Raw genomic sequence first — 15,852 nt, 5'->3', positions numbered from 1 at the left:
TTTGAAAAATCAAGAAATGTAACTGTGACAAGGTAAACCACAAGCAAACACTACTGAAATATTCCAACTCTTGCTTTTAAACGAAAGAAATTCAAAAATGAACTTAGAAAAATCAAGAAAATGTCATTGTGACAAGGTAAACCACAACCAAACACTAGTGAAATATTCCAACTCTTGCATTACAACGAAAGAAATTCAAAATGAAGTTTGAAAAATCAAGAAAATGTAACTGTGACAAGGTAAACCACAACCAAACACTACTGAAATATTCCAACTCTTGCATTTCAACGAAATAAATTCAAAATGAACTTTGAAAAATCAAGAAAATGTAACTGTGACAAGGTAAACCACAACCAAACGCTACTGAAATATTCCAGCTCTTGCATTTCAATGAAAGAAATTCAAAATGAACTTTGAAAAATCAAGAAAATGTAACTGTGACAAGGTAAACCACGACCATACACTACTGAAATATTCCAGCTCTTGCATTTCAACGAAAGAAATTCAAAATGAACTTTGAAAAATCAAGAAAATGTAACTTTGACAAGGTAAACCATAACCAAACACTACTGAAATATTCCAACTCTTGCATTTCAACGAAAGCAATTCAAAATGAACTTTGAAAAATCAAGAAAATGTAACTATGACATGTTAAACCACAACCAAACACTACTGAAATATTCCAACTCTTGCATTTCAAGGAAAGACATTCAAAAAGAACTTTGAAAAATCAAGAAATGTAACTGTGACAAGGTAAACCACGACCATACACTACTGAAATTGTCCAACTCTTGCACTTCAACGAAAAAAATTCAAAATAAACTTTGAAAAATTGTTAAAATGTAACTGTGACAAGGTAAACAATAACCAAACACAACTGAAATATTCCAACTATTGCATTTCAACGAAAGACATTCAAAATGAACTTTGAAAAATCAAGAAAATGTAACTGTGACAAGGTAAACCACAACCAAACACTACTGAAATATTCCAACTCTTGCTTTTCAAGGAAAGAAATTCAAAATGAACTTTGAAAAATCAAGAAAATGTAACTGTGACAAGTGAAACCATAAGCAAACACTACTCAAATATTCCAACTCTTGCTTTTCAACGAAAGAAATTCAAAATGAGCTTTGAAAAATCATGAAAATGTAACTGTGACAAGGTAAACCACAACCAAACACTACTGAAATATTCCAACTCTTGCATTTCAACGAAAGAAATTCGAAATGAACTTTGAAAAATCAAGAAAATGTAACTGTGACAAGGTAAACCAAAACCAAACACTACTGAAATATTCCAACTATTGCATTTCAAAGAAATAAATTCAAAATTAACTTTTAAAAATCAATAAAATGTAACTGTGACAAGGTAAACCACAACCAAACAATTCTGAAATATTCCAACTCTTGCATTTCAATTAAATAAATTCAAATGAACTTTGAAAAATCAAGAAAATGTAACTGTGACAAGGTAATCCACATCCAAACACTACTGAAATATTCCAACTCTTGCTTTTCAACGAAAGAAATTCAAAATTAACTTTGAAAAATCAAGAAAATGTAACTGTGACAAGGTAAACCACAAGCAAACACTACTGAAATATTCCAACTCTTGCATTTCAACAAAGAAATTAAAAATGAACTTTGAAAAATCAATAAAATTTAACTATGACAAGTTAAACCATAACCGAACTCTACTGAAATATTCCAACTCATGCATTTCAACAAATGAAATTCAAAATGAACTTTGAAAAATCACGAAAATGTAACTGTGACAAGGTAAATCACGACCAAACACTACTGAAATATTCCAACTCTTGCATTTCAACGAAAGAAATTCAAAATGAACTTTGAAAAATCAAGAAAATGTAACTGTGACAAGTTAAACCACAACCTAACACTACTGAATTATTCAAACTCTTGCATTTCAACGTTAGAAATTCAAAATGAACTTTGAAAAATCAAGAACATGTAACTCTGACAAGTTAAACCACAACCGAGCTCTACTGAAATATTCCAACTCTTGCATTTCAACGAATGAAATTCAAAATGAAAATTGAATAATCAAGAAAATGTAACTGTGACAAGGTAAACCACAACCAAACACTACTGAAATATTCCAACTCTTGCATTTCAACGAAAGAAATTCAAAATGAACTTTGAAAAATCAAGAAAATGTAACTGTGACAAGGTAAACAACAACCAAACACTACTGAAATATTCCAACTCTTGCATTTCAACGAAAGAAATTCAAAATGAACTTTGAAAAATCAAGAAAATGTAACTGTGACAAGGTAAACCACAACCAAACACTACTGAAATATTCCAACTCTTACACTTCAACGAAAGAAATACAATATTAAATATTAAAAATCAATAAAATTTAACTTTGACATGTTAAACCATAACCAAACACCACTGAAATATTCCAAATCTTGCATCTCAATGAAAGAAATTAGAATTGGACTTCGAAAAGTCAAGAGAATTTAACTCTGAAAAAGTAAACCACAACCAAACACTTCTGAAACAGTCCAAATCTTGCATTTCAATCAAAGAAATCAGAATTGAACTACGAAAAATCACGAAAATGTAACTGTGACATGGTAAAACACAACCAAACACTATTGAAATATTCCAACTCTTGCACTTCAACGAAAGAAATTCAAAATGAGCTTTGAAAAACCATGAAAATGTAACTGTGACAAGGTAAACCATAACCAAACACCACTGAAATAGTCCAACTCTTGCATTTCAACGAAAGAAATTCAAAATGAACTTTGAAAAATCAAGAAAATGTAACTGTGACAAGGTAAACCATGACCAAACACTACTGAAATATTCCAACTATTGAATTTCAACGTAAGAAATTCAAATGAACTTTGAAAAATCCAGAAAATTGAACTGTGACCAGGTAAACCACAACCAAACAATTCTGAAATATTCCAACTCTTGCTTTTCAACAAAAGAAATTCAAATGAACTTTGAAAAATAAAGAAAATGTAACTTTGACAAGGTAAACCACAACCAAACACTACTGAAATATTCCGACTCTTGCATTTCAACAAAAGAAATTCAAAATGAACTTTGAAAAATCAAGAAAATGTAACTGTGACAAGTTAAACCACAACCTAACACTACTGAAATATTACAACTAGTTCATTTAAACGAAAGAAATTCAAAATGAACTTTGAAAAATCAAGAAAATGTAACTGTGACAAGTTAAACCACAACCAAACACTACTGAAATATTCCAACTCTTGCATTTCAACGAAAGAAATTCGAAATGAACTTTGACAAATCAATAAAATGTAAATGTGACAAGGTAAACCACAACCAAACACTGCTGAAATATTCCAACTCTTGCATTTCAACGAAAGAAATTCAAAATGAACTTTGAAAAATCAAGAAAATGTAACTGTGACAATGTAAACCAGAAACTGTGTGTGTCTCTGTGTGTTTGTGTCTCTGTGTGTGTGTCTCTGTGTGTGTGTCTCTGTGCGTGTGTCTCTGTGTGTGTGTCTCTGTGTGTGTGTCTCTGTGTGTTTGTCTCTGTTTGTGTCTCTGTGTGTATGTCTCTGTGTATGTGTCTATTTGTGTGAAACAGTTTTAGGCATTTTTGGCGATTATTTTAGAAAACAAAAGCAGAAATTTTAAAAGCACAACAACTTATGGTAAGTAAATAATGCCTTGGTGGGGCCGGGGGATGGCCTTGGGGGGTGGGGGGGGGCCTTGGGGGGCGCCGGTGAGCCTTTGGGAGCTTGGGGGGCAGTTGGGGGCGCCGGTGATCCTTTGGGAGCTTGGGGGGGCAGTTGGGGGCCGGTGGAGGGCCTGGGGGTGCCGGGGGGACTTTTGGGGACCGGTGGAGGGTCTTTGGGACCCCGTTGGTCCTTTGGGAGCTCGATGGGCCTTTGGGGACCGGTGGAGGGCCTTTGGGACCCCGTTGGTCCTTTGGGAGCTCGATGGGCCGTGGGGGCCCGGTGGAGCAGCCTTGAGGACGAGGGAGGTCCGGGGGGGGCGGGTTGGACAGGGGTGCACATGGGGTAGATATGGGTGTTCCCGGTGGGCTTTTTGTAGCACGATGGGTCGGGTGAGACCGGAGGTAGCCCTGTGTGACACAAGAAGGGCCGGGGTAGGGTCTGGAGGCCGTGGGGGGACCCAGGACGGGCCTTTGGGGGTCTGGGGGGGCCCTTGAGTGCCGTTTGATCCTTGGGGAGCCCGGGGGACCTTTGGGGGCCGGGGGAGGCCCTTGGGGGCACCGGGAGGGCCTTTGGGGGTCTGGGGGGCACTTGAGGACCGATTGGTCCTTTGGGAGCCCGGTGGACCTTTGGGGGCCGGGTGAGGGCCTTTGGGGGGCCGGGGGTCCAGTTGGGCGCCGGGGGGCCATTTGGGGACCGGTGGAGGGCCTTTGGGACCCTGTTGGTCTTTTGAGAACTCGATGGGCCTTTGGGGGGCCCGGGGATCGCCGTTGCGGGTCTGGGGTGGGCCTTTGGGGGCTCCGGTGGCCCTTTGGGAGCTTGGGGGACCTTTGAGTGTCCGGGGGGATAGTTGGGGGCCTGGGGGACATTTGGGGACCGGTGGAGGGCCTTTGGGAGCTTGGGGGGCCTTTGAGGACCGGGGGCTTCCTTCGGGGTTTGGGTAGGAGGATCGGAACCCTTTGGGGTTGGGTTAGAGGACCTCACAACACTGTTCAAATGAAACTTGTGTATTATAACGACGACACTCAAATTCTCTTCTAAAATCTCTTCAAAAATCTTCTTTTAAAATGTCTCTATCTGTTTCGCCGAAATAGTTCCATAACCTGTCTAAAACGGTTTCGCCCAAATAATCCCTAAACGTAAATTCAGCGTGTTCCTTTGTTATTGGCATCTCTGTGCTAACGCATTTCAAATTAATAGGAAACCTTCTCGCACGCTAAAACAATTCATTGCTAAGATGTTTCTTGCCTAATTGTTTCCATGGCCTTTGGTTATTAATATCTTTTGGAGTTCGACCAAAAGAGTTGTTTCCGAGGCAAAGACATTAATGACTTGGATCTATTCCTGGAGAAATGTTTCTAGGGCGAAAATTTTTAAAGTCTGACAGATGATGTCATTGATTGATTGATCTGTCAAGAAAGGGGAAATTAATTTGTTGTTTCTAAGGGGAATTATTGATTCACGATAGGTGAATTGAGGTCGACAGCACAGGTGTTCCAAATTCCGGGTTGTTGTTGTTGTAAGTGCACGCTCTCAGCGAATGTCAAGGTCGATGTTGTTGTTGTGAAATTTAGGTCATTGACCCCATTAACCACGTGTTCCCCCTAATGAGTCCATGCCCATATTTGGAGCCCCGTCAGTATTCTATGCCCATATATGGACCATAAACCACGTGGTTCGTACCGGTGTTGTAAGTGCACGCTCTCAGTGAATGTCAAGGTCGATGTTGTTGTTGTTGACACACTTTGATTACGCAAATCAATTTCTCGGAAATTCACTTCCCCCTCGAGTCCTAGATCAATAACATTGTTCCCGTTAGAATTCAATGCGCATGTGCAACCTTCGTCCCGGAGCTATTTACACATAGAAACATCAAATAAATCGACCTTGGAAAAAGAGGTCATTGACCCACTTTGATTACGCAATCAATTTCTCAGAAATCCATCTCCCCTAGGGAGGCTATGCCCTTATTTGGTGTACTGACAGCATTAAAAATGCTGACATGACCACGTGGTCATGTCACGACTGGCACCCCCACTTCTACTAACAGTTATATTATTTATTTGAAATTTTACGCCCCTAAGATTTCTGTGCTTGGGGCAAGTTCCCCCTCGGTCCCTCCCTGAAATCATTTCTGTCCCCAAAAATTATGATGTTGGTAGTCTGTTTGAAACTAAAAAGTCTTAGATTATAGACATGTTAATTATAACTATTATTTGACCTTTTAGATTCTGGTCGGTCATTCTGAAGAATTTCCAGATCCTGGAAAACGTGGTTTCCTTGTGGGTCCTGGAATGGAGCTTTACACTGCTATTACGCCAGCAATTACTTCCACAGAGCCTAGAGTAGAGTCAGCTGGTCTGCCGCTTGAGAAGCTGATGTGCCGCTTCAATTCATTTAAACTTAAATGGTTGCCCACATACACAAGTGCATCCTGTCTGATCGAATGTGAAACAGACGCCATGATGAGAATTTGTGGTTGTCGACCTTTTTATTACCCAGGTAAGAAGGATATGGTTAGTGAATTACTTACTACTACAGTTCTAATGATATAGGCAATAATAAAAATGTTTGGTTGTCAGAACCATTGTTGTCCAGGAAAAAAATTTAAACCATCAGTAAGCGAATTGCTTATTGCTGCAGTTCTAAGGCCTAGAAACCGTAACTGTTCTCCCGTTCGATCGAATGTTAAGTACTGATTACAATGTGCAGTTTCGGCCTTTTTATTTCCCATGAAAGGAAGATTTTGAAACAATCAGTTTGTAAACTACTGACAACAGATACTCTACAGACTCCTCCTCCTTAGAAAATGAACATTAAGTATAGAACGATCACCATATATATTATCTTCTCAATTTTACTCAAGAGATTTAACCATAATTTAGTACTGGTTGAGAACCTTATGTCGTTTTCTAAATAATACTATTTTAATATTATTTATCAAAATTTAGGGGGTGGTGTGAAGTGGGCTACTACATCACTATATTCTTGCTTTCTTACAGCAGAACCAGGCAATCTCGACCTCGCCAGGCATTTAGAATTCAGATGTTACTTGGGACTTTGCTTAACCATAAGCCCCCCAGACTCACGGTTCATCGTTGTCATCTTGGGCGAAACCACTATCAATCCAAATAAAATTAATCAAGTTTTATTTGAATATCCATGTGCCTTAGGATTTTCCAGTACCTTAAAACATCATTGGTGGGTTGCAGAAATCCAACAAAATTTTATGGCTGCCAGTAATCACCATTTACTTCCTCAAAATTAATCCTAAGGATAAATCCAACATCCCAAAGAAAAAGATGATCTACTAAACCCTGGATAATTCGCAATAGCCGCAATAGCTGTTCGACAGACTTCAAATTAAGTGAAGGAACGTTTTTTGTCAATGAAAATAACCTTTTTGTATAAAAAGAAAAAGAATCGCTACCGTACCTCCATACGCCCTAGCCTCCCTGCACAAGATTACCTCAATATACCTGCGACATCTCCCTGCTTGAAAAGATGAAAAAAGCGTACTACTGTAGCTCTAGAGAATGAAAACTACAATACGTTTGATGAAAGCAAAGTTATAGTGAGTACAAACACATAGTACAAACAGTTACAGTAAGAATAAAATCAAACTGTATCAAACAGTTATAAAAGCTCGTTACAGTAACTAACTTAAAGTAAGGAACGACTCTTGCTAATAGTAATCAAATTTCTTTAAAAAAAAAATGATTTTTGATGTTACTTATACATCAAAATAGTCGGATTTCTTGTGACGATTCTAAATATGTAAAACTCAAAAACTTAAAGCTATCCACAAAAAGTTAAGGCCTCAAGACATTGCCCTATTTTTGAAAAGGGGACAAAACACCCCTTAAAGAGTGAGTGATTTTGATGAAAATTATAAAATCAAATTCAGCGTATCTAAGAACCTTATTACAGGGCTTTGAAGCTCCTATATACAAAATGTGAAATCTTATATTTTTCTCTTTTTTTCCGGGGATGATTGTATTGAACCAATGGTCTTTCAGCATTGAGAGAAGGTTGATTCGAAGAGAAACTAAAAGCTCTGATATTTTTTTTCAGTAACACGATGACAGTTCCTCGTAAAGACTGGTGTCTACTTCTTCTTCAACACAAAAATCTTCAAAGGCATCCCAATATAATCTGCATACAGCTTCTAACACGATACAGTGAGTTCTCAGACATCGATAGTAGGGTTTGCCAGTCATGATCTTTTTTGCAGTTCCCGGGAGAAGGATGCCTGCTTGGAGGATCAGCTCTTCAAGTCCTGATCCTTTCATCATATAGCCAATAACAGAAAGAAAGTTCATGGTAATATGTAGTCCTCCTGGCCGCACAATTACATTGCGGTATTTTGCAGGGTCTTTCGATTTCAGGGCTAGCACTATTTCGTAAATTTGAAGGTCACAAGTAACTATTGTATGACTCATATTCAGAGCAGCTGAAGTGCACTTAAGCTTCTCCAGGGCAGCTGGAGTTACATCTGGATTTGGCTGGGTATGATAGGCAAATAGCCGATTCTTGACACAGGAATGTCTCGACTTCTGTTCCTATCGTAAAAGTCTTTCATATCGGATACTCTTAAATAATTAGAGATGGACACATGAATCAGTTTAGTTGGTACATGTCGGCATAAAACCCAGCCGTTTTACGAATTTGACAGAGCGAGAAATCGAACGGTGCGAAGATTCTTTTTCTTTTCAAATAGACTTTCAACTGTAAACAAAACTCTCAAGATAGTTTTGGTAATCTTTCAGGTCATTTCTGAGGATCAAACACCCCTCTGAGATAGCTATTCCCGGTTATAATCATAATCAGCGTGTTCGATATGACTAGAAACTGCTTTCAAATTGCGTGAAACAGATGTGTCATGACGACCTGAAAATAAGTGTCTTTTTGTCTACTGGTGCCCATACTAGTAGCAAAAAAGATTGTACAGCGCAAAGTGGAGTTTTCTGCTAATTTGACATAAACGACAGTTTAAACTCAAAGAGGGAGGAAAAGCTATCGATTAAAATTTCTGAGACAGCCAATAAATTTAAAAATATCGCAAATTTACCTATTAAGCTTCCCAATTGCAGAAGCAGTAATGTCATTCGGTGACGGGTTCAATCTTTTGTAGTTAAATTATGAGGCATGGTTGATATAGACGTTTATTTCAAAGCTTAATTTAATGAAGCTAATCAATTTGAGGCTTAATAAAACTATATTCAGCGGCTTATGCTTCTGCATCAGCTATTAGGGAAAAAGGGCAGATGGGTATATAGGCAGCTAGGGGATGAGTATGCCCGAAGTCTCAAAAAGCACATTCCCCCCCCCATTTCTATACTCTCGAGCCTTTAGATGAATATAAAAGAATGTTAATAAATGAAGAGGGATATAAATTTGTCTCTGATTCCCTTTTAATCATGGGGTTGTTTTGGAATAAGCCTGTTACGTCAGAACTGCTGTGTGACAGCTCCATTGTTTGCACAGAACATTTTTCTGTGTGATATGAAGATTGCATTCATATACTTACCACGACAAATGGGAGAGACGTGGGGGAGGATTGTGAGTGCTTTCTGGAAATTGCTCACAGGATTGACGGCAAATACTACCACGAGCTTTGATTTTATCAATTGACATAAATGGGAATACTCCTATTTCTCCTTTTTATATACATTTTTCAGTGCTTCTTGCTTTCCTAGACGGGCGGGCTTCGCACAAATACAGAAGATGGTTTAAGAGGAGGGAGGGGCAGAAACTAATCTATAACCTCCATTCATTTAAGAAAATATTTTGGACAAAGCTTATGACATGAATTAAAGTAAATTCAACATGTACGAGAACCCTAAGGCCACTATCGTTAAGATATGATATTTCTTACTTTTCTAGAGAAAGACGATCAAACATGTGGCCATCCATTGTATTTAGTGCTAGATTATTAAAAGAGTGTTCCTTCGAATAAAATCTTAAGGCCCTTTTTCAGCAACAAAAGAGATCATGCCAAAGGAAATCACCATATTCTAGCGTTTTGATTAAAACAAAACTAAAATACTATCGAGCGAAAATTCTGAAAACTATTGAAAGAGTATTTTTAGAATCTCCCCGTCTCAAAGGTCATACTGACGTACAATATACCATTTAGACCCTGACGCCACGCCGGCACATCAACCAAACACCGCCAACGAGAGGCCCGATTGACCGCCAACGAAGTGTTACAACGCCACTGGCGTGCTGCACGCGCGTCGCCGCCGGTACAGGTGGTAGCGTTAAGCTGACTGAATTAATTTTGCGGCAATTCTTTATTGCGTTAACTGCAAAGTCAGAGCTTTCCTATTTTAGTGTGGTTAAGTATTTCGATTTTTCTGATTAGAAATCAAGCAGGGCTTGCACTGTCCCCAAATTTTCGGGGATATCCCCGACAATCTGTGTGTTACACGGAAAAAAATCTAGTTCCCTGAATCCCCGTAAATCCCCTAATCACGATGCAACCCCTAGTGGTTTATCACTGGTGACTATCCCTGTCAAATATTACTTTGTATATCATAAGTCTTCATTACTCTCTAGTTCGTTAATTTTCAGTCTTTTATTACTTTGCATATAAACCAGACAGATACAATTGCAATATACACGGTTCTTCATATGTTGACAAAGGTATCGCTCTTATGAAATTAAATTTAAAAAAAGTTTTTTTTTTTAACTGAAAGTATAGAGCAACATTAAAACTTAAAACGAACAGCAATTATTCCGTATATGAAAGGGGCTGTCCCCTCCTCAACGCTTCGCTCTTTACGCTAAAGTTTTTTATTGGTTCAAAAAATAGAGTGGTGAAATAGAGTCAAATTTTAGCGTAAAGAGCGAGGCGTTGAGAAGGGGATAGTCCCTTTCATATACGGAATAATTGCTGCTCGTCTTAAGTTTTAATGTCACTCTTCACTTTCAGTTAAACAAAACTTGTTTTTTATTTAATTTCTGAACTTTTTTCAACTAATGCAGGTTCAATTTTTGCTCGCCGTGCATGAAAAATTAAAACACAATTTGCATATTAATTTTAGCAGATCTATCCTGGATATGAAGGGTCGCCCCCTCCCTAATACCTTGCTTTTTACGCTAAAGCTGTTAGCAGTGTCGTTAGAGTCAAAATGTTCGGGGGGGGGGAGCAAGAAATTTTACCGAATGGCTGGTTATTTTTACCGACTGTTTATTGTCAATAATTAGCACAATGTCCGTTTCGAATACAATGCATAAAATCACTGCACGAGTCGGTAAAACCGCTGCATTTACCAACCGAGATTTAGATTTCAGTACATATCATGTCACTATTTTAATGCTGTTTATTTAACCAAATGGAAAGTTGTGGCACCATCTATAAAATCAATGTAGGAGTCGGTAAAACTGCTACATTTACTGACCAAGTTCGAAATTTCTGTAGATGATATGTCAGTATTTTTCTGGTCTTTATTGAACCGAACAAAGGATTTTAACGGCGTTGGAAAAATCGTGGCGCAAAGCACCACGATTTTACCGAATTATTATTTTACCGAGTGACCAAAAACATGGGGGGGGGGGGTTCCAACCCCTCCCCCCCCCCAAATACGCGACGGTCCTGGCTGTTAGCAATTTTTGAAAAGCTTCCTATTCTAATGAAATAGGCCCTGTGTTTAAATTTTAGTAAACAGTCAAACTTTAGCGTAAAGAATATGGTATTGAGGAGGGGGCAACCCTTCATATATGGCATAATTTTTGTTCATTTTTCAAATAATGCCGGTAAATCTGGCTCACCCTCTATGAAATATATTCCTCCCCTCACGGAAAGCTCCTCCGTGGAAATTTCATTCAACATAAAGTGCACCACCCCCCATCAAATTCGCTCAAGACAGTTCCATCCTCACTGATAATCCCTCCATCTCCGTAAAATTGCTTGTGGACGATTCACCCTGAAAAATTCTCCTTAGCATTTTTTTTATTGGAATAAGACTTTAATCTGTAATTGCCCCCTTCCCTGGAAATTATTTCCCAGAAAACAAAGCGTGAGGAAAAATGCCTCCGGATAATTTCACCGGAACATCTAAAAGTCCCAGGTCCATATAAAAATTTGGAGAAGAAAATGTAAGACAATTAAAAAGAATTTCGTATAGTAATTCTATCAAAACCCCGAGTGTAACATTTCCCCTAGAATATTCACAAATCATAAATTTCCCTCGCATAGGAGGATTCTCCTCTTATAAATCCACCCCATGCACAATCCCCTCCTCCAAAAGAAATGGTTGTATACTTCCCAATAACCAATACTATGTGTAAACAAAGAGCAAAGTTCACAACTTGCAGCCCATCCCCTGGGGACTGTGGCGGGTCATTTTAACCTAAAGACATAGTTATTAGATTTTTCAACTATGCTGAACAAAATGGCTATTTCAAAATTTTGATCCGCTGACTTTGGGAAAAAATAAGCAAGGGAGGGGGCCTAATTGCCCTTCAATTTTTTGGTCACTTAGTAAGGGAACTAGAACTTATAATTTTTGTTCGAATAAGACCTCTCGCGATATTTTAGGACCACCGGGTCGATACGATCATCCCTGGGAAGAAAAAAATAAATAAACAAGCATCCATGATCTTTCTTCAGGCAGAAAGAAATAATATAGAATTCCACATTTTTGCATATAGGAGCTTTAAGTCTCTATAATGGGGTTATCGGATACCTTGAACCTGATGGTGTGATTTTCATTAAGATTCTATGACGTTTAGGGGGTATTCTCTCCCTTTTTCGGGCTCTTAACTTTTGATGGGTAACACTAAACTTGATGAATTTTATATATTTGAAATTAGCATAAAAATCCGATTTTTTTAGTGTATCTATTGGTATCGAAATTGGTATCCGTTTCTTAGGGTTTCGGTTAGTATTGAGCCGGGTCGTTCCTTACCTACACTTCGTTACCACGAACTGTTTGTTGACATTAAACCATTTCGAATGCAGTTCCCCACTTTGTATACAATTCTTACATCATTCGTAATCAAGAATTTTATTTTTAAGTTTAATGGAACGCATACACTATACAGGTTCAGTTGGATTTTGAAATTAATAGCCAGCAGATTATTGCGACAGCTGAATCGTAAGTTTGTAGAATTTGTTTTCTTCTGCCATTTTTAGATATATTTTCTTAATGTTTAATGCACAATTATTGAACGCCTGATACATTAAAGAAAATACAATATTCTTTCTGAAAATTAACCCTCCCCCCCCAAAAAAAAGAACAACAACCTTCTATTGAGACAAAATTTAGCTATAGACTATGTACAAGGTTTGGGAATTGAAGATTGAAACGGAAGTAACCCCAAAAATATGATTTATAAAAAAAAACGTATGTTATTGCCTTTTAGGGGGGGGGGGATAGGGGGCTATTATATTTTAATGATAGTGCCTCAATTTTTTTTAATTGAAAGCAGGGAGGCCAAAAATCTATATTTTTTTTTCAATTTAAAGCGGAGACGGAAGAACATGACGACGAATTTCTTGAAAAACTATAGAAACACTCTTATAGACCCAGGGCCCCCCATTGAGACTTATTACTTGTCTTGGGTATTTTTGGATTTCTCAGAGACTACTGGCCTAATTTGGCTTTTGTGTGTGCTCCCTTCTAATCAGATTCCTTGGATCTTATTGAATGCCACGGCGAATCCATTATCTATTATTTCAGCTATTATGCAAGGGTTCTGAAACGTCACAGCCATTTCGTTTCTACCATATTTCTACTTTTCTTGAGGAATAACGAAGAAGACCAGCGTCCATCCAGCAACTTGTGAAGTTTTTAACTCATGAACAGGCCCGAATCTGTTGTAAATTCAAGCTGAGATTTGAGAAAGACTGATGAAAACCTTAATGTTTGCGGTCAACATTGATCGCACCGGTGGCACTCCACCGACATCTCACCGGCATCAGCACAAGAAAATCATCAGTGATGCGCCGTTGCTGCTATTTTTGGCCCCACCGCTGCCGGCCTTCCCTTATCGGTGCGGCGCCGGGGTCTAATATAATTCGTTCCTGAACATATCCGTAGTCCATAAAGTGAACCGTTATTATAGACCGTTTATCCAATAAAACTAACGTATATAGTTGCACAATATCTATTGGGGTGCTGGTCAACAGCTTATCCTATGGGGAAGGGGAGGGGGGGTGAAAATAAGCCCAAAGAAAGGCGTGTTAGGCCCATGTTTACTAACTCCCTATGAAAGTTGCCTCAGATGAACTGAATGAATATGCACATGATCATGGATTTACCCTATGATCTCTTTTCATTAGGAAGAGTAAAGTAATGCTGAGAGGGTGAAAGTTGCCTGATGAGTGCTGAGAGGGGGCGAAATCTGCCTGATGAGCGCTAAAAGTCCGATAGTGCTAAATATCTGATCGTCTTTTATTTAAGTTTTGGCTCTTTACCTTTTCTCTGAAAATCTGTTTGTTCAATATTTTTAAAGAAAATTAGTATTTATATAAAACAAGTGAAAAGACAAGACAATTAAACTTATTTGTCAGCCGTACATATTAGCTCTAACTAATTGAGAGTATCTTTTGATATTTCAAAGAGAGGGGGATGGCTAACAGGGCAGGATAAAATCAAGTTTTAGGTGTAAATTGTTACAAATGTTCTAGAAAGTCAATTTTGATTTTTTTTTCAAAAACTCAATTTTTTTTAATTTTTCAATTTTTTTCCAAAATTGAAAGATTCAATTTTGAGAAAATTCACCTCCCCACTCCTTTATGTCTAGACATGTTCTTCATAAAACTGTGGATCTTTATTTTTTTTTTCTTAATAATTCTCTTGTTTCCTTTACAGTCAGCTCAAACCTTAAATCTTGTAATTTGAGGGGATATCCTTGTTTGGCAAACGTTACCAGTAAGTTCATACAGCTCTATCCTGCTTTACCATTATTTATACAGCTCTTTACCATTGTTTATACAGCTCAGTTCATACAGCTCTATCCTGCTTTACCATTATTTATTCAGCTCTTTACCATTGTTTATACAGCTCAGTTCATACAGCTCAATCCTGCTTTACCATTGTTTATGCATAGGTGACCGTATACATAGGTGATACATAGGTATATACATAGGTATACATAGGTGAGGGGGTATCCTTGTTTGGCCAACGTTACTCGTAAGTTCATGCACCTCTTTCCTGCTTTACAATTGTGTTTACAAAATAATTGTGACGTCACTTTGTTTCTCATTAGTTTATAGTTCTTATTAATTTATTAGGTTATATTCACTTCTCATTAGTTCTTTTTTGCAAATTTCGTTGATGCTAATCGTTAAGTCAGTTTCTTTTGGTTTATAATATTACGTACTTACAATTAAATTTCCACATTTTTCCCGATTATCATGTGTCAAAGATAAGATTTTTTATTGAAAAACTTTCTTGGATGTATATGAATGCTTTAGATTTAATTATAAGCTTGCTTTGGTTGCTGTTTATAATACGTCATAGCTTGTTTAAAGAGCGAATTAAAAGGGGACGGACCTTCACCTTGAAAATGTAAAAAAGTGTTTCGTATTCTTAAAATATACTATTTATGCTATAAAACAACCTAAATATTCCTTTCACTATTTGAGCCTCCTCCCCCTGATCACACACACACATACAATAAAGTCTAGAACACTCCTAACACAAAATATTGATTAAAACACTAGCGAAGGGACTATATTCTACTATAAAACTTTATATCTTTGCTTCTCTACAATCTAAGTTGATTTGTAACAATTATCAATGAAAAAAAAAAAAAATGAAATGCATAAGAGGGAAGTTCCACTTACATGAGAAGATTTTTGTTCATTGGGAAAGAATTTAGTAATTTACTTACCTCAACTGTAAGGGTGGGTTGGGAGTCTTTCCAAATTAAGGAAACGTTCTTGAAGTTTTGTCACTTTTGAAAAGAGTGTAGGGCCCACTGGATATATGTCCATCCCATGCATTCAGTTATGAATAAAGGTCCTGATCGCAAAAATGGGAAACTTATTAGATTCAACCTCTCAACTAAATAATTATAAATTCACTAATAAAGACGGGATTAATCACTAATAAAATCTAGTGATGATTTGTGTCCTTAGACCTTACTTTAGATCCGCCTGTGCCTCCAGAGGCACTTAGGGCATCCAAGAAGAGTCGCCA

The 15,852-nt window shown here is 37.7% G+C and overlaps 1 protein-coding gene across 9 annotated transcripts in view; it reads left to right on the top strand.

Moving 5' to 3' along the window:
- The window catches only part of LOC148944860 (pickpocket protein 28-like), a 210,109-nt gene that overhangs the window by 145,620 nt on the left and 48,637 nt on the right, over positions 1-15,852 (top strand). For all 9 annotated transcript variants that reach the window (XM_089099157.1, XM_089099156.1, XM_089099154.1 and 6 more), the window contains one exon: positions 5,926-6,199. In XM_089099157.1, the coding sequence (XP_088955283.1) occupies positions 5,926-6,199 (274 nt within the window). The remainder of the gene's footprint in view (positions 1-5,925; positions 6,200-15,852) is intronic.

Source organism: Artemia sp. Qi Xiang Cuo, chromosome 13 (assembly GCF_049724085.1).
Source record: "Artemia sp. Qi Xiang Cuo chromosome 13, ASM4972408v1, whole genome shotgun sequence".
Lineage (NCBI taxonomy): Eukaryota > Metazoa > Arthropoda > Branchiopoda > Anostraca > Artemiidae > Artemia > Artemia sp. Qi Xiang Cuo.
This window is presented reverse-complemented; position numbering and strand designations above follow the sequence as displayed.